A 24,288-nucleotide genomic window follows, 5' to 3' on the forward strand; every position below is an offset into this window, starting at 1 on the left:
TACCTGCCATTAAGGAAAGGGAATATTAACAAAAAATAAAAAATCCATTACATTTTTAATTTAAGTTTTTCTTATTACAAACGTAATCATTAAAGAACTCAGAGTGCTATTTCCATTTTCATAAAATGGAAATATTTCGATATTAAAAAATGTGAAAGAAAACTTCCAACAGCTTTAATTTTAATCTATACAGGTTTGTACAACATAAGAACTGAAAACCTAGGGACAGAAATCTGGTATTACTTCTTTTGGCATGGGAATTATAAAGAAATCTGAGGGTGATATTCATTATTTTTATTTCTACGGGGCTTAGAAAGCCTACTCAGGAACAAGGCTTTCTTTGTACCAAACAGTACAAGAACAGAACAGAAAAGACAGTCTTAGACCATACCTATTCAATCCAATCATGCCTGTCACAGACAGCCATGAAGTAGTACTGACCCAGACTTGTACATCTATAAAAGGCATTGAAGGTTTGTCTAGAAATACTTACCAAAGTCCTGGAAACATTAAATATTTCATTAGCATAGTCCTATGCTTGAGCTAATAAACCCTATGTTTGAGTATTTAGGAGCCAGATATCACCTTTACATTAATTCTAATTCATACATATAATTTAAAATATGGCTGTATTAGAAGGCTGCACTAAAACCAAAAGTAGTTTATTTCCAAATTTTACCTTTATCCTGTTGGCACCTCTGCCAGTGAAAAAGGTTCTCTTGCTGCCACCTTCAGATGAGCCTCCTGCTACTGTGGTTTGTCAGTGGCCAAAGGTCTACATGAGTCTGATGAGAGAATGACGAAATGAGCTGTAGATGAGAACTGGGCAGTATTGGAGCAAAATATATAAAGCAAAACATTTAATCTTGCTTTCTTGGCATATTTTTAGCATGTGATCTGAGTGACGCAGGCTGTGCATGCAGACTAGACTGGAACAGATAAAAAAAATACCTCTTTTCAGAATATGTGGGAAGTTCATACTCACAGGAAGTCAGAAAATGAAATACTTGTGGACAGATTTTAAAGGATCATAAAGTTTTATGAGTTATAAAAGCTAAATCTGGGCCTGAGCTATTTAGTTCTGCTCAAAAATAAAATCAAAATAAGAATTTGGCTCCAGTTGTATTAGAAATTAGAACTGATGGTAGAGTTACATTTTGGATCTGGGTACGCAGAATTCAATGAACAGACTTGCATTAAACAACGTGATTAAAAATGCTCAGTTGCTGTCTGTTCCTGTTTCCTTTCTGACTATGATCTTCATGGCAATTCATCCATGTCTGCTCCATTCAGAGTAAGATGAGGTGACTGTTAACACCTTATATATAACATCTGTAACACCCCATTCACACCCTATTCACCTCTTTGCACAGCAAGTTAAAAGTGAGGTAATTTAAGTAATGCTTTGTTGTTTCAAGTTACATTAGATTCTATTCTAAAATCAAAAAGTGGCAGAGAATACAGTGAAAAAGAAGGCACTTTAAAAAATAAGGATTTTTTTCAGATTTGCTGTGATTTAAACAGCAAAATTAAATTGCTTCCAAGAAATCTAGAAAATATTAATTTCTCTAATTTTTATGGTAAACAATTTAACCTTATTTCCACCATTATCCTGTATTTGCTAAATAGCTTCATATAAATATGGGTCCGTTATGTACTGTGTACTGAAGGATTAAAAAGGAAAGTACTATAGTCCATGAACATGCAATGTCATTCTTTTTTCTGGGGCAGAAAGCTGCATGCTTAAAGCTACTGTACAGACAGACATAAATAGAGATCCATCCTGACATGCTCTTAGGGATGAGGATTATTGTACTTTTTTTCCCAATTCCTGTCACAATGGGTCCACTTTGTAATCCTGTTTCTTGGCTTCTGGGCATGCCCTCCTCCAGTACCCAGCAAGAGTAAAAGGAAGAGAGAAATAAGAAACAAAAAAGGGGACCCATCAAACAACCCAATACCCCAGCCCAGCAGGTGAAATATCTAACCACTCCTCGTGTATACATTTTTATTTCATTGGCTTAGATCATACATATGTTTTCCTTATTGTTTTTCTTTGTTTCCATCATAACAAAATTAGTTAATCTATATCTTCACTTTCAAATTATTTGAAAGGGGTTGGAACACAGAAAAAAATTGCAAGTAATATTAAAATGTTAAGCACTTCAAAGTGGGAGATGTCAGAATTACGATTATATAGGTACCATCCCCCTCTTGCTGATATGCATTAGTTACACAATCACAGCTCATAATTTATTTACTTCAAAATGGTTTTGTTTTATTTTCTTCTGCTTTGGTCAGAGTGCAGAGTACCAGGTGCTTAAGAATTCAGTTGTGCATTTATTAAATACAAGATCTTTTTTATTTAATTGATTGTCTTAATGTACACTACAGTGTGTGCCATTATTCCTGTGGTAATAGCATTTAGAGACACATTCAGAGGTTGGAAGTAAAGGTAGGGTATGTGGTAGACATTAACATAGCAAAAGAGACCCCTTGCCCCAAAAACTTCCCAAGCTAGACAAACAGAGGAGCCATGGGTTACAAAAGCAGTAAAAATCGATTTGCCCAGGGTCCTGTCCACTTATCAGCCACACAGTAGTTAATGCAGCTTTGGCAATAAATCTGTAGCCCAAAACGCAGTTTCTGGACACAATGTGGTTATGCTGGAGAGTTTTGTCCAGCTACCTTTACCCTGTAGTGCTGGATTATTCTTTGCCTGAAGAAAGCAAGAAGAGTAATTAAAACTGGTGATAACGCCCTGGAATTCAGACTGTAATGGATGTCACACATTGTACAATACAGATACCCTCTGAAATTAAGAGGATACAACAGACATGAATCTCACTGCTTCTTTACCAGTGAGGCACAGGGAATGTTGCTGTGGCATACTTGGAGCTTAATGACTTATTTATACATTATCAGCAACAGTTTAAACTATATCCTAGGCCTCTCCTTTGACAAGGGAAGTGGCAAGATTTTTTAAAATAGAGATTTTTACAGATGATATCACAGACTGGTTGACAGAGATAACTGGGATTGCAACATCAAGTTTTATATTGTTTGCCATAGAGCAGTCCTTTCTCTAATGGACTCTTAGAACAATTTAATTGCTCCCTTTGATGGATTTACATTTGTACATTTACATGTACACAGATTCAAATCAACCATGGGATGAAATAGTACCTGCATGTAAACATGAGACTATTCCTATATAGACACATTAAAAAAGGAAACTTCACAGAACTCCCTTATTATTACAGCTGAATGACCCAGAAAGAGGATTGTGCTAAACTTTGTTCATGAGTGTCAGGCTTCATTCAAGACACATGTGACAGCAATAGAGTGCACCTAGCCAGGGTTAGACCATCTTTAGACTCTTCCCTCCATATGTAACAACATTTTGACAGCAGTACAAAAATGTGCTTTTCCCTGATTCCCGAGCCTATTATTGTCACTACCTCCAGCAAACAGAATGGCTGGGGTTGCAACTCATTTCAGACTTAAAGCCAGGAATCTGTTCTTGCATGTCTTTGGCATGTCATGCTGGAGTTCAAAATGAGTACAGCCTGCAGCTGCATCCCCCATATTCTGATCCTCTTTCAAACTCTTAATACAATAGGGTCTCAAATACATTGTGAGCAGAAGAAAACAACCCCCCCACATTCTATTTTGGTATGTTGAGCCTAAAGTCTATTGGCTGGGAGCTGTCATCAGACATGACCATATGTTACCCAACAGCATTACAAGTAAATCCTAATTGAGTGCAAATTGTGAAGATTAAAGTCACCTCAGATTTAGCTGTATTATGTTGAGGCAAATGTGTTTCAAAGTCCTGTTTAAAATGTTGGCAATTCTCAGCACAGAAATTAACAGGCTGTCATTACCTTGGATTTTATAAGCTGTGCTAAATGTCTGGAGTTCCTTGTTTGGAGCCCTCAGTCAGAGAATGTAAGAATAGTCCTTTGCATCTCAGGCTGCAAAATACCAAAGACAATGTATTATCAACAATTTTGGAAAAAATATTAAATATTGATACAACTAAGTCACTGAAAAATTTCTTGATGTAAGCTTTTCGTAAATAAAGGTAAAAGGCAGGATGATTGCTGTTCTAACTGTGGTTAAAATCAGTTTTGCATTTAAGCAATTCACTTGCAGGATAGGCCAGGACCAGTTTATAACAGGCAATGCATTACCTTTTGGAAACAATTAACTGCTAGAAAGATGTTCCTTAATGATTGAAGTTTATTACTGTTTCATAAGAGGTCTGTGAAGTAGTAAGGAGCTGAACTCTGTCTATTGGTGCACTTTGGATGATGTACTCCGTTTTAATGAGATTAAAGGTTTAATGCAGATAAAAGATCTGTTCAGTGCACCTGGATTCAACACAAGGGTTTCAGTGTGATTCACCGAGAGTCATTGCAGAGCTATGTTCATCTTGATCAATAAGAGCTTCTGACTTCTTTTCTATTCCATACAAAGACAAAATGATCAGGACACATTTCTTGCTGTTTTCAGCACTGATCATGTGCAGCATACCTGCTGAGGAAATCTTTCAGCCAACTCTAGTGCTGGACATGGCTAAAGTCCTTCTGGACAATTACTGCTATCCTGAAAACCTAGTGGGAATGCAAGAAGCCATTGAACAAGCAATCAAAAGCGGGGAGATCCTGGACATCTCAGATCCAAAATTGCTGGCCAGTGTCTTGACAGCTGGAGTGCAGGGTGCTCTGAATGACCCAAGACTGGTGATTTCCTATGAACCATTACCACATGCAGCTCCCAAACAAGAAGCTGAGGTTTCCCCTACTCGTGAACAACTTCTGAATCTTATTGAGCATGTGGTCATGTACGACAAGCTGGATGGCAATGTTGGCTACCTGAGGATTGATTATATCATAGGACAGGAAGTTGTGCAGAAAGTTGGACCTTACCTGGTGGACAAGGTGTGGAAGACACTGATAGACACCTCTGCCCTGGTGATAGATCTTCGTCACAGCACTGGGGGACAGATTTCTGGCCTCCCCTTCATCATCTCATACTTGCATGAAGACAGGGTGCTGCATGTTGAGACTGTATACAATCGGCCCTCCAACACCACCACAGAGATATGGACACTGCCAAAGGTGTTGGGAGAGAGGTACGGCAAAGACAAGGATGTCATTGTTTTGATCAGCCGCCACACCACAGGAGTGGCTGAAGATGTGGCTTACATCCTCAAGCACATGAACAGGGCTATCACTGTTGGAGAGAAGACAGCTGGGGGCTCACTGGACATCCAGAAGCTGCGTATTGGCCCCTCCAATTTCTATATGATGGTTCCTGTGTCACGATCTGTGAGCCCTTTGAGTGGGGGTGGACAGAGCTGGGAGGTGAGTGGGGTGATACCATGTGTGGCTACTGAGGCAGAGCAAGCCTTGCAGAAATCCTTGGACATCCTGGCAGTGCGCAGAGCAGTGCCTGGCACCCTAAGCCACCTCACAAACATTTTAAAGGACTATTACAGCTTAGTGGAGCGAGTGCCACCGCTGGTGCGGCACCTCATCACCTCTGACTTCTCTTCTGTGCAGTCATCAGAGGACCTGGCCACCAAACTCAACAATGAGTTGCAGACCTTATCTGAAGATCCCCGCCTGTTGGTCCGAGTCATGATGCCAGGTGAAACTGCCGCTCCCCCAGCTGAGCAGCCAATTGCAATGGCAGCCAACTTACCTGACAATGAGCAACTGCTGCATGTCTTGGTGGATACTGTCTTCAAGGTGTCGGTGTTGCCAGGCAATGTTGGCTACATGCGCTTTGATGAGTTTGCAGATGCCTCTGTGCTTGCTAAGCTGGGACCTTACATTGTCCACAAAGTGTGGGAGCCCCTTCAAAAAACAGAGAACTTGATCATAGACCTACGTTACAACCCTGGAGGCCCATCCTCCTCTGCTGTGCCTGTGCTACTTTCCTATTTCCAAGACCCTGCTGCTGGTCCTGTCCATCTCTTCACAACCTATCACAGGTGCACCAACCACACACAGGAGCACAACAGCCAGGCAGAACTGCTGGGTCAATCCTATGGAGCTCAACGTGGTATCTACCTGCTCACCAGCCACCACACTGCCACAGCTGCTGAGGAGTTTGCTTACCTCATGCAGTCCCTGGGCCGTGCCACACTGATTGGTGAGATTACAGCAGGAAGCCTCTTGCACACCCGTACCTTCCCTCTGCTGCAGCCTGAGCTGGGAATAACTCGTGGACTAACTATCACAGTTCCTGTTATCACCTTCATTGACAACCATGGGGAAAGCTGGATGGGTGGAGGAGTTGTTCCTGATGCCATAGTGTTGGCTGAGGATGCACTGGAGAAGGCTGGAGAAGTGCTAGCCTTCCACAAGACCATGGGAGTACTTTTGGAGGGTACCGGGCAGCTCCTAGAGGCTCACTATGCCATCCCAGAAGTGGCTGGTAAGGCCAGTGCTATGCTCAATGCCAAACGGGCCCAAGGAGGTTATCGATCAGCGATAGACCCCGAGACTTTGGCTTCCCAGCTTACCAGCGACTTACAGGAGGCCTCTGGGGACCATCGGCTTCACGTCTTCCACAGCCATGTGGAACCAACACCAGAAGAACAGCTTCCCAATGTGATTCCCAGTCCTGAAGAGCTGAGCTACATCATTGACGCACTCTTCAAAATTGAGGTATTGCCGGGAAACCTGGGTTACCTTCGCTTTGATATGATGGCTGAGGCAGAAACAGTGAAGGCCATTGGGCCCCAGCTGTTGCAGATGGTATGGAACAAGTTAGTGGACACAGATGCCATGATTATTGACATGAGGTACAACACAGGTGGCTACTCCACTGCTATCCCAATACTTTGCTCCTACTTCTTTGAGCCTGAGCCTCGGCAACACCTCTACACTATCTTTGATCGCAGCACCTCCCGCAGCACAGAGGTGTGGACTCTCCCCCAACTCAGTGGCAAGAGATATGGCTCCCTCAAGGACATCTACATCCTAACAAGCCATATGAGTGGCTCAGCAGCTGAAGCTTTCACTCGCTCTATGAAGGACCTACACCGGGCTACAGTTATTGGTGAGCCCACAGTCGGTGGATCTCTCTCAGTGGGCATTTATCGTGTTGGTAACAGTTCCCTGTATGCCTCTATTCCCAGCCAAGTGGTGCTCAGCCCAGTCACTGGTAAAGTATGGAGTGTCTCTGGGGTGGAGCCACACATCACCATCCAGGCCAGTGAAGCCATGGCTGTAGCTCAGCACATTGCCAACCTCCGTGCCCAGGTGCCACAGACACTGCAAACTGTAGGCAAGCTTGTGGCAGATAATTATGCCTTTCTGGACATTGGGACTGTTATAGCATCCAACCTCACCAAGAACATCAACAAACACAATTATAAAAGGATTAATACAGAAGAAGAGCTGGCCAGGAAGGTGACTACCATCTTACAAGCTCTTTCTGATGATGAACACCTGAAATTACTTTACATCCCTGAACATGCCAAGGACAGCATCCCTGGAATCATGCCAAAACAGGTACAGTTTTCTTGTACCCAAGTATAGTGATGCCACCTAGAATGGGAGCACTGAGACAGATACTCTGTCTTGTTTCTATCCCATATCATAAACCCACCAGGATTTACCTGTACCCAGAGGAGAAGCCAATGGCTGAGTAGGTTTCATATGCTGAGCTGTCTCTGACACTAAGGCAAGTCAGGGTAGTAACTTGTGGTAGTAGATGATAGTTCTGGATGCATGCATTTTGGGAACAACCTTCAGGCTGTGAATCTCTTTCAATTGCTGTCTGCCACAAGCAAATATACAGGGTTTCACGGTAAGAGGGAAGATATCTCACTGTCTCTGTGATCCCTGCTCTTTCAGTGCCACCGCTTTTCAGGCTGTAATAAATGAATGCAGAAACCCACCAGTTACAAACCCAGGTTGTAATTTAAGGAGAATTTGGTTGGACCAGAGTAAATGCATACACAGACTAAACATGTAGCCACATACTCTCTGATGGATTTTTCTGTATAAAACTGTAGTAGCTGACATCAAGCTACACCAGAATAATTAGCAACTTCTTTGGTAGTGACAGTGGAAAGTTGTTCTGATTTTATCTCATGCTCAGTGACAGACAGTTTTCCAGTGACCTAGAAATACTTTGGAAGAAGTATCTGGGTGGAAGTTAGGTGACCCCAGAGAAAAATTGATTTTTAATAATCTACTTTTGCCCTTGCTGCGCGGTTTGCGTAACAGTCCATGCTTTGTTCTGAGCCTGAGTGTTTATACATTGGTCTGCCTTGGCAATCTTTCTTGTTCATTGTTGTGCTGAAGGGAGCTCCCAGGAGCACTTGTTAAAATTCCATCTTCAAATTAAATAGAGGGTTAGGATAACCTGATCCCTTTCTTGGATGGAGTTAGCTCCTTTCTGGCTACTGTGCTAGAATTGCTACCAGAAATGTATGTTCTCCAGGGACTCATAAAATTACTTTTTGAAGAGAGTGCATTTGCCTTTGCAATGAACCAGAGTAGACCAAGTGTTAGGTAACTATTCAGTGTTTCCTGGGGGAGAAAATCTGTGGACGTCTACCCTCTGAAGTTTTTGGCATGTGTGATTTAAAGCGGCCATGACCTTTGTGGTATTATCACAAACACTAAGGTCAAGGACAAAGTCTAAGCATTGAGAGGGGAGGGCACTCTTTTCAGGTTTGTTACCCAAGAGATGCTGGCCCCATTCTTGCCTCTAAACTTAAATGGAAATAATTAATTAAAGGATTTTTCCATTCCATCGTTCTCTTTCCCTCCTAACTTGGTTGGGTGTAGAAAACTTCACTCTAAAGATGCTTCAAAGTTTTTGACAGAACTCCCTGCTAAATTATTATCGATGCATCAGTAGTGATACATCATAATTTCTTCCCATTCCACAACATTGGCTCATCTTTCAAATTAGTCACTGTTTTCACAGTGAAGGCTGTTAATGAATATTGTTGGCTGTTTTTACTTGTTCAGATCTTACTTACTTTATTCAGACCTTGAACGTTGAGAACAGGATGTAGAGGATAAATATATTATTTATCACATGATGTGAAATTCTCATCCTGATAGAGCTAGTGAAGAAATGCCATTATACAATTTAATGCCTTTCTTTACCATTGTTCTTTGTCAAGAAAAATTATTGGAAGAGGGATACATCCATAAAAAGGAAATCACATCAGTGTGGATGAAAATCAGGACAAATGTGATATTTCTTCAAGCCAAAATAATATATAAAGAGCCAAAATAATGTATAAAATCATATTTCTCTTATAGTTTCCAGAGGCATAAGTATTCCCTCATAGTGCTGGAGGAAATTGAGAGGCAGAGAGATAAGAGAGCAGTGTTAAGATGTGACCAAAGACATTAAAGTCATTGAAGCAAAGGATTTTCCTTGAGATGGAGGTAAAAGAAAGAGCCTTGTACAGCAGGAGTACCTTAATCTCCTGTTTTGCTTTGTAGACCTAAGATGGATGCTTTCTGTGGAGCTGAAATGCTCAGAGATACCTCAGAGAGCAAATGCCTTTAGAATACCGTGAAGTTTACACGATGGCACTAATTAAATTTTTTAATTTAAAAAAAACAAAAATTTGGCAGTCCTATGCACCCACATAGTGGCTTTCTTAATCTGTATCAAATTGATTCCTCAAAAACCTAAGAGTCAGTTTCTCTCTTGTGCTACCTATCTTCCAAGCCACCCTCTCCTTGACAGTGGGATGTTACTGTTAATGACCTTGACAGTGAAGCAGATCCAACACAATTAACTGAAAGTGATGATGAATAACTGCAGGAAGGATGGGTTGGGACATAGGAGACAGACAAGTGAAATGCGTGTAGACCTTTGCATCTGCTGCACTAGAACAGCTGCTGAAGCATGATACAGGGTAGTGAATATGTCTCCTCTATGCAGCAGCAAGGTCAATGTTAGCCAGAGTTGTCAGCTGCATAAATGCCAATTTCCAAAGTCAGGTTTCCTAGAAGCAAATTTTGTATATAGTGTTTGTGGTTAAGAAAATAACATTTTGCTTTTAAGACAGAGCTCTGTAAACTTGCTGACATGCAGTTCAATTCTTATCCTACTTCTTATTCTCCTGTTTGTCTCTCTCTCCCCCCTCCAGTCATACCTTCCTTTCCATACTGAAACATTTGTGTTCTTGACTGTCTATCTGTGGAATAACTTCTGCCTGATTTTGGCAAATGTGTTCTGTCAGTTTTAAGTGACAAGTCTCCCTGAGTGACTTTTGGCCCCTTCATAATGCTCAAATACTTTTAATGCAGTGTTTACATCTAATAGAATTTTCATATTGATGTTTTAGATAAGCAGCTGAAAATTATGATCAGAGTAAAGGCAAAAAAGGAGTTCTTTATAAAGATAAATCATTGCTGCATTTGAAGCCCTCTTTTTCCCAGATAAATAATATGTATCTATAGCAGAGTATTGTAATTGCTGAAGGAAGCAATAATTGCAGATGTTTCACCAGAAAGGAGTGAAGTTTGCTTATGTCTCTTCATTAATGAGTGAAATCAAAATCCTCAGCCTCAAAGTGTCAAGATAGATAATTATATTGCTACATCTATTGCTGATAGGTGGGAAAAAAAATGTTGTGGGCCCATATGATGCTGATTTATATCAACATAACCACAGTAAAGTCAGTGGAACTATGCAAGTTTATGCAAGCCAGAAAAGTGTCTAAGGCTAATTCTCATTGACTCTTCACCTTTTGCAATTCTTGCTTGCTTTTTGTATTTGGTGCAGAAAAGCATATGACACTTTGTCATTCACTTTGTTCTTTTCCTGGTACCTTTCATCTTCTGATCCCAATATTCAGTGTCAATGCAGCTACGGTTGCAGTTACAATCCCACCACAGAGATCCATTTGTGCTCACTTTTGTCCATTGCCATTAACATTACAGTAGATTTGGCCATTCGCTTTAAGGATTTTCAATGGATTTTGCATGAAAATCAATATTTAACCGTGAATTGTGTTTTAAAATTTTGCTTTCAAATGTAATCTTTCAGGGCATTGACAGGAAAATAACTGCTCACTCGCTTGCAATGAGTGTGTTACAAGCCGTGTATTGTCAGAACAGGCTTACACACTGCTGTGCAGTGCTACCCTTTGTGGGCTGAAAGTGCAGCTTCTCACTCTGCCCTGCACTCCCTCAAGGGGGACTGATAGCCTTAAATAACTCCTTTTAATCCTTTTGCAGAGCACCATTCCAGAGGATATAGTTTTTGCTTGCAATAACCCACTCATCCTGGCTGTCTTGGTGCAGTGGAGGGCAGGATTAGAATTCAAAGCTACAGTTCTGGGGAAAAATGGAGAAATGATCTCTGAAAAGAAGAATGAGGTTAAATATGAACACTTATAGGGTTATTACACAGTTCTAGGGTTATAGTAATTGACTGCACAATTCTGGGAGGAAAACAGCTTGTTTAGGGGGAGTCCTGCAAAAATGTATATGGATCTTCAGAGTTCATAAACTGAGCACAAGTCAAGAGAGTCAAGTTGTTGTAGTAAATAATAATGATCATCAAACTAGAATGAAAAAGGAAGAATATATTCAGTAAGACATGAAGTCTTCTGCTACATTTAGGTCTAGAGAAAATTCATCTAGAGTGTAATAAGCACAGTCTTGGGCAATGGTTTTCTGGAAAGATGTGGCTCAAATAGGGAGATACCGGAAAAGAGGAACAGGGATAAAGAGAAGACTGAATAAAATCAATCTTGAGCAAGTTTAAAATATTTGAGTTGTTTATTCCACAGAGAAGAAAATTGAGAGGAGACATGAAAACAGTCTTCAGATACGTAAGAGGCTGTTTTAAATATGAACAGAATAATCTGTTCCCTTGCCCATAGTAAATAGGCCAAGAAGTATTGAATTTAAACTGTACAAAGTAGTGAACTTAGACTGTTTACACCAGATCTTAAAAACATCTTTGTAATAGTAAGGCTAGTGACGTACTAGACTGGATTGCCTGGAAATCACCCAGTTAGGGGTGTTTTTAAGAGCAATTGAGAATCAGCTGTCAGGGATATAGCTCATCTTGCTCAGTCCTTGAGCTGGGGACCCTACTAGGAGGGATGGTTCCATTCCAGCCTGTGAGGGTACACAAGGAATCCAAATGATATCCTAAGAAAGGCACAACCCTGCCACTCAGCCCCCACGATCTCATGGTTTTTAAACTAATCTCAGTATTAGCAATGGCACAAGGGTGTTGGCTGATAATATTTAAACATCTAGCAGTTGACAGCACTAGCAACCTTAATGGAAATCAGTTACCTTACAATTGTCAGTGCAAAAATAGCTATGAAAGTACAGTTTCCATCTAAATAGAAAAGGGGAAAGAGAGGCATAGTTGGAAAAGTAGTTTGCCAACTGTTGGGATACATGTCAGTCACAGAACTAGGGATGAAACTCCATGCACAAGTCCAAGGGCAGCATTCTGGATCCTATTTTTTGTCACATCATGTATTCCAGTAAAGCCTCTCACCTGTGGAAGGGAGTCTGCAGAATAGGACTAGAGAACCTATATAGTTAATGAAAAAACATTTTTCCTTGGGTTAAAGGGGAGTTAGCTTGGAGGTCCTTTAGTTTAGCTACATTGCTTACAGTGTGCACCTGAGGGTTTATATTTAACATCAAGTCATTTGTATGTAAACACTGTCTGACTGAGCAGCAGGATCTTACTTTCAGCTGCATCCTGTCCCAGCTTGTCCTTGTTAATCAAGGACAAACAGAGCCCTGCATTCCAAAGGAGAGCATGTGGTTGCTCCTGTGGTAAGCTAGACTTACCTCCTTAGGTACCAGCAGCACATGGGCCATGTACCAGTGTCATGAACCTGCAGTTTTCCAGGACAATTACTCTCTAATGGTAATTCCAGCCTCCTCACCTCTTTTGCTAAAAAATTTAGAGGCTTTCCCTGGCACCCCAAAATTACATTCTAAGTGCTTTCCAGTCTTATAGCCTTTAGAATAGATATATTTTCATACATTTTCCTGCAGCCATGAAGATGAAGACCTTTCATTTAGATCCTTGCACATTCATTTAACCCCATGAGACCTGAGGCTTTAAGAACAACCTGCCCACCTTGAAATCTGTAATGAATTTTCAAGAGTTAGCAGTGCTGAAGTTCTCAGTGAACAAAGATGTGACACATCTCAATAAAAGAACAAGTAGAGAAAAAGTTTACCAGATAGAGAGGTTGTTCTTAATCAACATGTTTATGGGTATGCATCTAGCAGTCATTGGAGACAGAGATAAGACAACTGTAGGTTCAGTTAAAATATCATTAGGAAGTGCTGAGAGTAACACATCAATTTTATTTGTAGATGCTACCAATGAGTGATGATTTTTTTCCTCCTGGGGGCACCAGTATCTCTGAACTAGATAGAAGCTCTGTCAGAACAATCAATGCATGCTGGATATATTTTTCAAAACTGTGATTTGTTAATCAAAGTACAGTGGGCAGATCACGTAGCATTGCTGTCACTGGGAAGTGGATTGGAAATGACAAACTCAGTAGTGCTGGACTAATATGTTTACAGTCCAGATGCAATGGTTATTTTCACAAAGTACAGTGAGAAAGAAGAGTACAGAAAAGAGTTTGCTCTTACCATCAGATCAAAAACTACGAGCCAATAGAGCTTTTAAATTAATGATTGATATTTTGGAAATTCTGGCATATAGAAGGGGCTGAGTGATGAAGTGTAATATGGTAGGTAATTTCCTCCTAGGTAAAGTCTTGCACTGTGTCAAATACAGCTGCATTCACATACCTTGGGAAAACCTCCTTCTGCTGTGGCAGAGCTGCTTTTGGCAGGAGCACAACTCCAGGCCAGAGCACTATATGTAGGGCAGGAGATTACCTGACTCCTCTACAGTCATAGAAAGCCCAAATGCCTTCCACATTCTGTGGCATATCACAGGCTGGAAGAGCACTTTTTAGCACATGGCTCACTTCTGACTCCTTGTTCTTTTGAGTGTAAAAGTATGGATTGTCTGGGGCTGAGCTATAGCAAAGGGCAACGGATTTAAAAGAAGGTATCAAATCATTTTAATGGCAACCCTGAGGAGAAAAGGCAAAATGGTTGAATGAAGGTCGCATAAGTCATATGTATCCTAAAGTCATCTCCTTAAGCTGAAGGAGACTACTGCGTTTTCAGAGACTGCGTGCAAAACAGAAGTTTGGCAATAGGAATTGCTATGTCTCAGTGCATATAGGGGTTACTAGGATAACTATTATTTGGCTACACATTGCTACTAAAAAGATGTCTGCTGTTTAAAGCGGACATTTTGTTTAGCATAAGCTAAACAAAATGAAATCAGTCACAGCCTAACACGTGAGACTCCAGGCACATGGCCACCATATAAGAGATTTAGCAGGTCTACTTCACGAGTATCCCAGCACATGCCCAACACATCAGGTTCCTCACTGTCACAGGAACTGGGTCATTATGAGGGGCTGGGGCCAACCTCATCTGCAGCCAGCAGCTGTTTATTAAATGAGGCTAATCAAGATTATAAAAGTCCCAGCTGACGAGTTTAGAAAGAACTCATAAAGTCAAGTGGGCTTGGGTGGCAGGCCTGGGACAGTGGCTTATGCTGTAGGCTTGTTTGATTTGAATCTTTTGAATCTTAGCAAGATTGTTCTTGTAGCCTTCTAAGCCTATCCAGTCCAAGAAAATTCCTGTATTTTTGAAAAATACGCTGAGCCCTGGCATCTAGGTGCCTGATCCAGATTCTGGGCATGTTATTGGTGCACAAAAATGCATCAGCCAATGCTAACCTATGTTTATTATGAAAAAATATTATATAATTTATTATGTTTTTCAAACTTGGTCACATTCCTCACACGTCCCACCTGGATTAAACTTGACCCACATCATTCTTTTTATATTTTGTGCCAAGCTATCAGTGCCAGCAAATGATTTGTTTTGTTTTTCCAAACTCTTTCAGATCCCTTCTCCAGAAGTATTTGAAGATCTGATTAAAGTTTCATTCCACACAAATGTATTTGAAAACAACATCGGCTATGTGAGATTCGATATGTTTGGAGACAGTGAACTTCTAACCCAGGTGTCCGACCTACTGATAGAGCATGTTTGGAAGAAAATTGTTCACACAGATGCATTAATCATAGACATGAGGTAACTTTGAATGGCAAATAACCAAAGCTCTTTCAAAACAGCATTTTATTTGTAACAGTGAATTAGCTTTACATGGCTAACTGTCCTGTTCACAGGCTAACATTGCTGGGATTAAATAAGAAAGGAAAACAGCCAAGGAAAACAATAACAGTCTGGAAGTATATCTAAAGATAAATTGTACCATCACTTGAGATGTTTAGATCTAAATAGGCAAACTCAGGAAATAGGTTGCAGAATGCAATCCTGGATGTCACATGTGTTTCATTTCTCTAATTTCTTTCTAATCTAACTGTGTATGTGCCTTGCATTTTATATATATATATATGGCTTAAATAAATCTTTTACTTCATGCAGTGGTCAAGTAATTCAACAGTTAAAAAGGCAGACCATGTGTAAGGCTGTGTTACAACATCTAGTTTGCCTTATCTGCAGTGCTAAGTAATCCTGGGCAATCAGCTCTGTACAAAATGGCCCTTGTACACAGAGCACAAAGGTGGCTTAGAGGTGCTGTAGCACTCCTAGACCCTGCTGCACCAAGCTGCAGCATCACAGGCCTGCTCTCATCTTAGGATTCTGTTGGACACTCCAGTGTATAAACAATGCTCCAAATCTTACAAGCCAGAAGACGGCATCCATTTGTTGCCAGCTATCAAATGAGATTAATATCAAAAATATATGTTTCCCATACAATATTTAGGTAAGTAATGCCCTTTTTTTTTTAGTCCAGAGATAATGTCTGTGAGCTCAAAATACTACAAACATCAACAAAAGAAAAGAAAGCCTTTGTAAGAACTTGATTTGAATGGCAGAACCACTTGTGTCCATTGTCATGGGGCTCTTAATATTTGATAATCTTAATACTCTTGTGGGATTTACAGAATAGGCAGGAAAAGATGAGCACAATGATGAGAGCAGAGAGAGAGATCTCACTATGTGAGCACAGAGGAGGCAAGGCAGCAACAAACATAACACCCCCACGACTGAATTTGAATTCACCAAAGGCACCACCATCTTCCAACAGACTCGAGACATGACTCAGAATTTCCTCTTTCTTTCCCCAGTTTTCTCCCGTGCTAAAAATTTCAGGGCTGGGGGCAATAAAACAGCAAAGATGAAATCGTCTCAGGTACCAAAATGTGTCATTATAGCTCTTTTCTTGGGTTGCCTTGGTTTGTTTGGTTTTTTTTTTATATTTAATGTATTTCCAGTCCTTTGAGTGCACACAAAAGATCCAGTCTCTGAAGGCAAATAAAAGAGAATCCCAAATACCTTTTGAAATTCTCCCTAAACCAATCTTATTTTAAGGCAAGGCTGATGATTTAAATTTTGCATGGGATTAACTGGAATGAATAATGTTTCTCATTTTATGAGTTTTCCTCCCTGGAACAGCTGGGCCATTCGTGAACTTCATATTTTGAGAATTTTGATTTTGCATGGGATTAACCATAATGAATAATGTCTCTCACCTTAATAGTTCCTCTTCATGGAACAGCTGTGCCACTCACGAACTTCCTATTTTTAACCCTCGCAGCCTTGACAAGAGACACTGATAAACTGAACAGCTTCCCTGTTGTCACACAAGAAGTCTGTAAGAAGGAGTACTTGCACCCAAAAGTTAAGCTAAAATTCTAGCAACTGCTCAGGCATTGTTACTAACTAAAGCTACTGCAGTTTCACTGTGTGCAAGAGAGTCCCAGGAAGGGCATTCCAGCGTTGCTCTGCCTGCCAGTAACTCCAGCAGCTGTGGGAAACCGGACTCTGCTGGGCTGAGCTGTCTCATGGGCTGTGCAGCAGCAGCAGGACCTCCTGGCAGGACAGCACTTTACAGCTCCCAAATGCTGCAGAATAAAGACAGCTTCACTCTTCGGAACAGAGGCCTTCTGGATGGTCTGTTCCTTCCCTGGTGGTGAAAAATCTTAGCTATGGACTGGACTGAATAAACTCATTTTCTAGCAGGTTTTTGCTGGAACGTCTGTGCTAGGCACTCCTAACATCACCTACAGGAAAGCACGGTATCCACCTCCCATTAGTGGGAAAAGTTCAAACATTTCTAGTGCTGTATGTGCTCTAGTATTAGTGAAAAATAACAGGCAAAAACTAATTTGATAGTCCATTGTGTGTATTCATAGCAGAGGTTCTCCAAGGACAGACTTTTCAATGCATTTAATCTTCAGAGACTGGTATGGAATTAAACTGCAACCAAAATTTTCAAATACAACTGTGCTAAATGAAGCAGCTAACAAAATCTTTGGCACAAAAAAAATGGCCTGATCTAAAACACTAGGTTTTCTCGTTGTGTGTAGCAAAAAAATAAGAACACAACAGTTCCACAAACATATATTGCTTTAATTGGGATCTACTTTTATGTATTAGGTTTTAGACATTTAGTCCTTGCTGCTTATGTCAGGAACAGCACAGGTTATTCAGAGTAGAATAGCAAGAATCTGATGTTTCTCTGCAGATTAAGAGTCTTTGCTTACTTTCTGATTTTTCCTAGGTTAAATTTAGAAAAAAATAGACCTTTAAGTTTTGTGTTTGTTTTTGAAGTCCAAGTCTCTTAGGATTTTGTTTATCTGATAAATGTGCAAATGCTGATAGGGGAGAATGAATGTAAATGTATCAAAATGCAGCCATAAGCCCTTTCAGTACTGATGTTAAGGAACAATACCTGAAAGGAGATTTACTGCCTGCCACAAATTTTCAATTGCTTCTCTAATATTTTTTGAAAAGGTACAATATTGGAGGCTCCACTACACCCATAGCAATCCTATGCTCATATTTCTTTGATGAAGGACACCCAGTTCTCTTGGACAAAGTTTATGACAGACCCAGTGACTCAGTAAAGGAAATATGGACTCAGCCACAGCTCAAAGGTAAAATGATTATTTCTTTTTAGAGTAGCTTTTCATTTCAGATGTCTATCCTCATGTATTTTGAAGTGAGCCATTAGACACCAAAACTCATTTGGTGAAAGCACCTGCCACAGTTAGCTCAAGCTGTGTAGATAATGTAAAAAACAAAAAATGTTCAGCCATGTCCCTCAATGCCATCTGCAAATAACAGTTTATCACTCCTAGGAAAGGTGTACTTTAGGCACAGAGGTTTGTAAACTGGTCCCCAGAAGTTTAGCCAAATACTGTGTACAGCAGTTGTGACTTGTTGCTTTTAAAAGTTGCCAAAATTAAAAATAAATCCTGTGTTGCCTAGACCTGTAGTAATGTCTCTTCCAATACTCACATAAAGTTTTGTATGTAGCTCCTCACTACTTACCTGTGTAATCTACTATTTCAGTAGATGAAAACATCATAATATCCCAGTTTGTCCAGAGGATGCAAGAAAGAAAAATACTAAACTTTGCACATTTGAGTGAGTTTGGAGCATTTGGCAATGTGTCACACACACCACACACACATCCTGCCTCACTGTTTATAGAAGCTGAAAAATGTTGCAACATGCAGAAAAAGGGCTCTGCAGTGCCCATAAACTGCAGTGCTAAGAAGCCTCAAATATAGATTTTAATTCTTTTCCCCTTTTAAGATAAGACAGTAGCAAAAAGTCATGATGGTGTCTGCAGTTACTGGCTTGGAGCATGCTGAAATGGTTAAACTGTCACACTCTGCAAGGTCCATCTATTTTCCCAGGCAGTCAGAGGTGGGCTGTGCTAAGGATTTGATTTCTATGGACACATTCCAGTTCCCATCAAAGAGAAGAGGCAGACTCACATTAACTTCAAAGGAGCTGGATCTGGTCTTGTATTATATATATCTACTGTGAAAAGGGTCTTCTAATGGTTATTATGTCTATAGTGAAATGAAAAGACCAAAGATGGTGTGAAAATTAATTACCATGCTATGGCCCCTCTCTTAGAGTTTAGTATGAGAATTATATCTCATACTGTAACTTATAGAATATTTTTAGACCAGTTTAGAGTAGTTTTCAAGTTATTGGCTCCCAGTTACAACACACCGGCCACTTTTTCAAAGAAACTAAACTCTCAAAAAGTATCTAGCATGTTCAGATATATTGAAAATAAGGCGAAAAAACCTTCCTGTTCCTGTCAGCTAGTTTATGTAAGAAAATGAGATAACTTGGCTTAGATCCTAATAATAAAGGACTATTTGTTGAAGGGTTTGGGACAAAGGCCATGCAACAGCTTCTACTTAGAGACTATAAAAAAACTGTGGGAAACCACTGTAATTATCATTTCATAAAATAATGGATACATAGTTGCAGGCCGAGCTCTATGACAGCCATGTTCCTAGAGCAGGGGTGAGAGTGAAACTGAAGATGCTTCTGGATGAGCTTTGAGTATTCCTGCTGTTAGAGTGGAAAACATCATTTTCCTCACTGGTCTATTCCACTATTCTGATGGGACCTAGAGCTCCTGTAAAAGTCAAAGCCACAGAAGAGTGGTATCTATCAGTTACTACTATCAGTAGTATCTATCATAGTTACTACTATCAGTAGAAACTATGAGCTGGCCTCCCAGCTGCTGAAACTCATAGCCAGAAACTGATGGCAGAAGAGCACCACATAGGGAGACAGCCTTTTTTACAGTATAGAGGCTGGGCTAGTGTTTAAAGTGTTTTAATAGTATCATACCTACAAAGTAAATTTCCAAACTTCTTGAGTTGTTAATAGCACATAGGGAATGAAGCCTCTGTGTTGGCTTCTCTTCGCTCTATTTATACAAATAAATCTCTGAAAATGGATGCATTTCTGATGTTTTTTGTCCTATCTGACAGGGGAGAGATACGGCTCTCAGAAGGGGCTAATAATCCTCACTAGTGCTGTGACGGCCGGGGCTGCTGAAGAGTTTGTGTACATAATGAAGAGACTGGGCAGAGCTCTCATTATTGGGGAACAAACCAGTGGTGACTGCCATTCCCCACAGACATACCAAGTAGATAATACCAACTTCTACATCTTCATTCCCACCTCCAGATCAGTCATCTCTGCAGACAGCACTTCTTGGGAAGGAAAAGGAGTGCCTCCTCACATAGAAACACCAGCTGAAACAGCACTCGTCAAAGCAAAGGAGATGCTCAGTGCTCACCTACACAGCTCTAGATAGTCCAGTGGAGGAGCATGCCCCTGGTTTTTAGGAAAAGAGAGCTATCTTCCCAAACGTAAACCCTAGAAAGAAGTGGGAACTTCATTTCAATCCCTATGGTCAGTGATTGTATGTAGCTCAAAGTGACTCCTTTTCAACATGCTGACATTTTTCCCTGTTCTGTGGAACCCAGCTCTTTCTGTGCGTGGTTGAGATACTTGGATAATTCACTGGGATTTCTGGATTTCCCTCCTGTAGCCAAACATAAATGGTCAGTGTGTTTGGTTTTGAAGATTTAGCTAAAAATCACAGATTTTCTTTGGTACCTTAGAAAAATCCCAGCTGTCACTATTGATGGCATGTGAACAACCTCAAAGACAGAAAAGGCACCTCTTCTCCTTTGGAAATTGTGTACCTTCCTATTTATATGTCTTTAAGAATTAACAGTAGTTGGAAGACTGTTTTCCAAACTGCAAGAGCTAAATCAAGTCTCTTCTCCGTTTAGATGTACCAAAAATAACCATTCCCAGTTTGTCAGGGTTGCCCAGACTCCTGGTATTTCAAAGGTACATGCCTGCTTCTCTCTTAGTATCTGTCAAAGGGAGGGGAGAATGAGCAAGGGAAAGGCAGTACCTTGACTCTTTCACTCAGTGCTCAGATCAACTGTCTCAAGGAAAAGAATCATATGTTTTTACTTAGGCCTAAAAATAGGTTGCTATGTGTCCTGCCCTAAAGACAGGGGGAAAAAAATTTGAAAAAAAAAGATGAGAAATATTCTTTGCACCCTGCTAACAACCTACATTTTAAGTAGTGGCATATTCCAGGGCAAGTAACAGAGATACTGACATGAGCTTAAGCAATGCACAACATTCCTTGTCTTTCTTACAATTCTTAGTTGAACATCTTCTTTGTAATTCTTTAGTAGTACATGTAACTCTAATCTAGATCTCAAAATTTCTCATCTCTACAGAATGCCAGCTCTAAGGTAATTAAGTCAGGGAAATGGTCCCTCAAAATTCAATTAGAGTCTATAGTAGTTACACATTGGTGTTCGCTTGCTCATTTTTAAGTTCCTGCCATTTTTTTTATAAATTGAGTTAAACATCTGACTTTCAGTTTTTACAGGAAAATAATTTTAAGAACCAAGTAGACTTTCCATCTTTTTTTACTACTTATTTGTCTTACCAGCTACACTCAGTGTGATCACTAACCTGGACTCTTTTGACTCATTTTCATGTTCTGATTTTTATGCACTAGCTTGTTGTTGAACTTCTCAGTGTTGTGGAAAATATTTTAATGAATTAAAACTCATACAGAACTTGGTGTAAAGTGATACATGTATGAAGAATATTAAATATTCTTAATATGGAAAAAACTGGAGTAGTCAATGAGTAAAGAATACTAATGTGTTTCTTCTAATGTCTTTTAAGCCTCTTTAATGTCTAAATGATCCAGATATACTGCTTTGTTTTCCTAAAAACAATCAGTTGTGCTGTCATGTACAAACAATATTAATTATTAAACCCAATACTTAAAGACTTTAGCCATCCATTCAAGGACAAAAAGTTATACCATATGGGCACAAATAGCAAAACTTTCTTCCTGTAGTAATATGATACGTACTTATGAATAATAAATATGCCTAGAAATTGGAATCCAGTTGGGAAAACAAACAATGAAGATGCATTTGCTAGTGAGTTCATTTCAAATCAATAGTGCCGGTAGCTCACTGAAGTGATTGATTTCACTGGAAGATTAATGTGCAACCTTGAGAAATTTTATTACTTGACAAAATATTATTTATTATTTCATAGGTCATATACTGGCTAATTAATATTGAAACTGCCAGGCTTAACAAAGGCCAGTGTGTAAAAAACCCATTTTTTCCTGTCTTTGCAAAGTGCTATGTCATACTTATTCCCATCTCAATGAACTTAGACCTCACAAAACTACAGACAGTAATTGTGTAGAAAATTACACTGTATTGAAAGATTTGAATATCACAAAACTACAAGTGAAAATTAGTATGGAAAATCCATGGTTTGTGGCTTAAATGAGAAAGTCAGACAGAAGGTTTTTAGGGAGGGACAAGCAATTTGGTAAGTGCCCTTCCACAACACAACAGGAAACATGCTGAACCTGCCACTTTTCTCTCATCTGGTTCCAGAGCTGACAAGGGCATTCAACAGTTTATAGCACCATTTCCTTACCATCCGACCTAGAATAACTTCCTGAATTTTAATCCTAATCATGTTCCTTTTAAAGGCAGGAAGAAAGGAGCTGGTGTATCAGACCACCTAGCAGTATCATCTTTCTCCTTTTAGCATTCATAGAATTTTAACCAAAGAATGACAGCCAGCTTTTCCTTTTTTTTTTTGTGTTGCCCTAGTCCAGTGATTTCCAAACTGTGCTCTGTAGACCAAAGGGACCCCACAGACTGCACTGATTAGTGAAAAATTACCCCCTAAAAAGCAAGTAAATATGTATTTTTTGAAGGCATATCTGAGTGCCATTTCAATGGAGAAACACATCTTCATTGGAAGAAGTTCGAGGATCAACGATCGATAAGTGAACAAATATCCTAATCTGGCATTTCCTATTGGCAAATTCACTACCCACTGCAGAAAAACATCCTGCACAGCTAAGCTTGACAACTCTGTGTTGTGTCCTTTTTCACTGATCCAGAAACAGATGTCATGAGAAACAGTGGTTTGATCAAAATGAACAGGCAGTTGCTAGCAAAGACAGGAAAAGAACCAGTCAGCTTGTCTCCTCCTGTTTTGAAAACAAAATCCTTTTTTTCTTCCTAGCATTTCTACTTGTAGAAAAGACAGAGATCTCTGCTGTAAAATCACAGTATTTCACTGGGATAGAATGGAGTCCTTCATGAATTCCTTAAGTCCCTTCATTTCTTCACAAACCGCCTGCTCTAGCGGAGTCCTTTCCTTCCAGCAGGATTTCATCTGCACCAATTTAAATTTTCAGACTTCTAGACATAAGGGGAAATAAGCTTCCAGCATGACTCAATTATAGGAAGTTTGTTTTTCTTTGTCTCGTTAGGCTTCCCTCTGCCTGTGCAATACTTGGTTCACTCAGCTTTAATACGAATATTTTCATTTAAAGACATAAAATCTGCAAAAATTTTGGACAAGCCCCCTGGTTTATGTAACCCAGCTTAGATGAGACACTCAGTTAAACTTGAGACACATAAAAGACATTCACCATGCCTGCACAAGGAGCTTTACACACGAGCTCGTTTAACACATACCAAGTTCTGCTTCTGTTGGCACCTATGTGGGTTTGCCCTGATATCAGCACAGATGCAGCAGGTGACAAGATGTCATATTGGTTGGTTGTGTGTGTAAATAAGTCTTAGTCTACAAAGCACTTCTGCCCAGAATAAGAAGCAATCTGTTCACTCAATTTTTATGCCAATGGCCACCTCCAAAGGAACAAGGGTAATATTGCACACAGTTGCCTTCAGTGTGATTCCCATGTTACAAGAGGAAAATCCTCAGTATTTACACGCCAGGACCAAACTGCACTGCTGCTGCCACTGGAGGAGGTGAGCAAAGTACCAGAAATAAAGCTGATTAAAAACCTCTCCTCTTCATTTTTGCCTTTTGAATCAGCTCTGCCACTTTTCATAACTGGTTCCCTTGCCTTTCTGTGCACAGAAGACATTCATAGATTGCTTGTCATCACAGTATGTAAGTTGCTGTGGCTGAGATACGCCTACAAGGAAACTGGAAAGAGTTCTTACACTTTTTTTTTCCTAGAGAGAACAAATCAGTGACATAAAGGAAAGCTGTATCTCTCCCCCAACCTTGCTGCTTGCTTAAGCCTCATACCATAAGCAGAGTGAAGAAGTTTGATTACCGGTGAGCACTCTAAGGAGGCAGGTCTAACACACCATCAGAAGGTTTTGAGATTTAGCAGCTGTTTATCAGTGCTTGATTTTCCACACTTTCTCCAGATCAGTTGTACCAACACAAAATCAGCAAAACCATGTAACCAGTTAGATTTGGTAGTGCTTCATTCTGATGTAAACAA

At 40.1% G+C, this 24,288-nt stretch overlaps 1 protein-coding gene across 1 annotated transcript; it reads left to right on the forward strand.

Moving 5' to 3' along the window:
• Positions 1-3,902: 3,902 nt before the first annotated feature.
• RBP3 (retinol binding protein 3) lies at positions 3,903-21,619 on the forward strand. The gene is made up of 4 exons (XM_027672250.1): positions 3,903-7,532; positions 14,992-15,182; positions 17,913-18,055; positions 19,928-21,619. Exons 1-4 carry the CDS (start codon positions 4,488-4,490, stop codon positions 20,254-20,256), a joined length of 3,708 nt encoding a protein of 1,235 aa, XP_027528051.1. The 5' UTR covers positions 3,903-4,487; the 3' UTR covers positions 20,257-21,619.
• Positions 21,620-24,288: the final 2,669 nt, after the last annotated feature.

This window comes from Neopelma chrysocephalum, unplaced genomic scaffold, assembly GCF_003984885.1.
Source record: "Neopelma chrysocephalum unplaced genomic scaffold, ASM398488v2 Primary Assembly neopelma1_97390, whole genome shotgun sequence".
NCBI classification, from domain to species: domain Eukaryota; kingdom Metazoa; phylum Chordata; class Aves; order Passeriformes; family Pipridae; genus Neopelma; species Neopelma chrysocephalum.

Excerpts from the sequence above, each read along its gene's own strand:
- RBP3 (XM_027672250.1), top strand. The coding sequence starts at position 4,488 with ATGATCAGGACACATTTCTTGCTGTTTTCAGCACTGATCATGTGCAGC. Across the intron at positions 7,533-14,991 it reads CTGGAATCATGCCAAAACAG|ATCCCTTCTCCAGAAGTATT; the intron begins GTACAGTTTTCT and ends AAACTCTTTCAG. Across the intron at positions 18,056-19,927 it reads GACTCAGCCACAGCTCAAAG|GGGAGAGATACGGCTCTCAG; the intron begins GTAAAATGATTA and ends CCTATCTGACAG.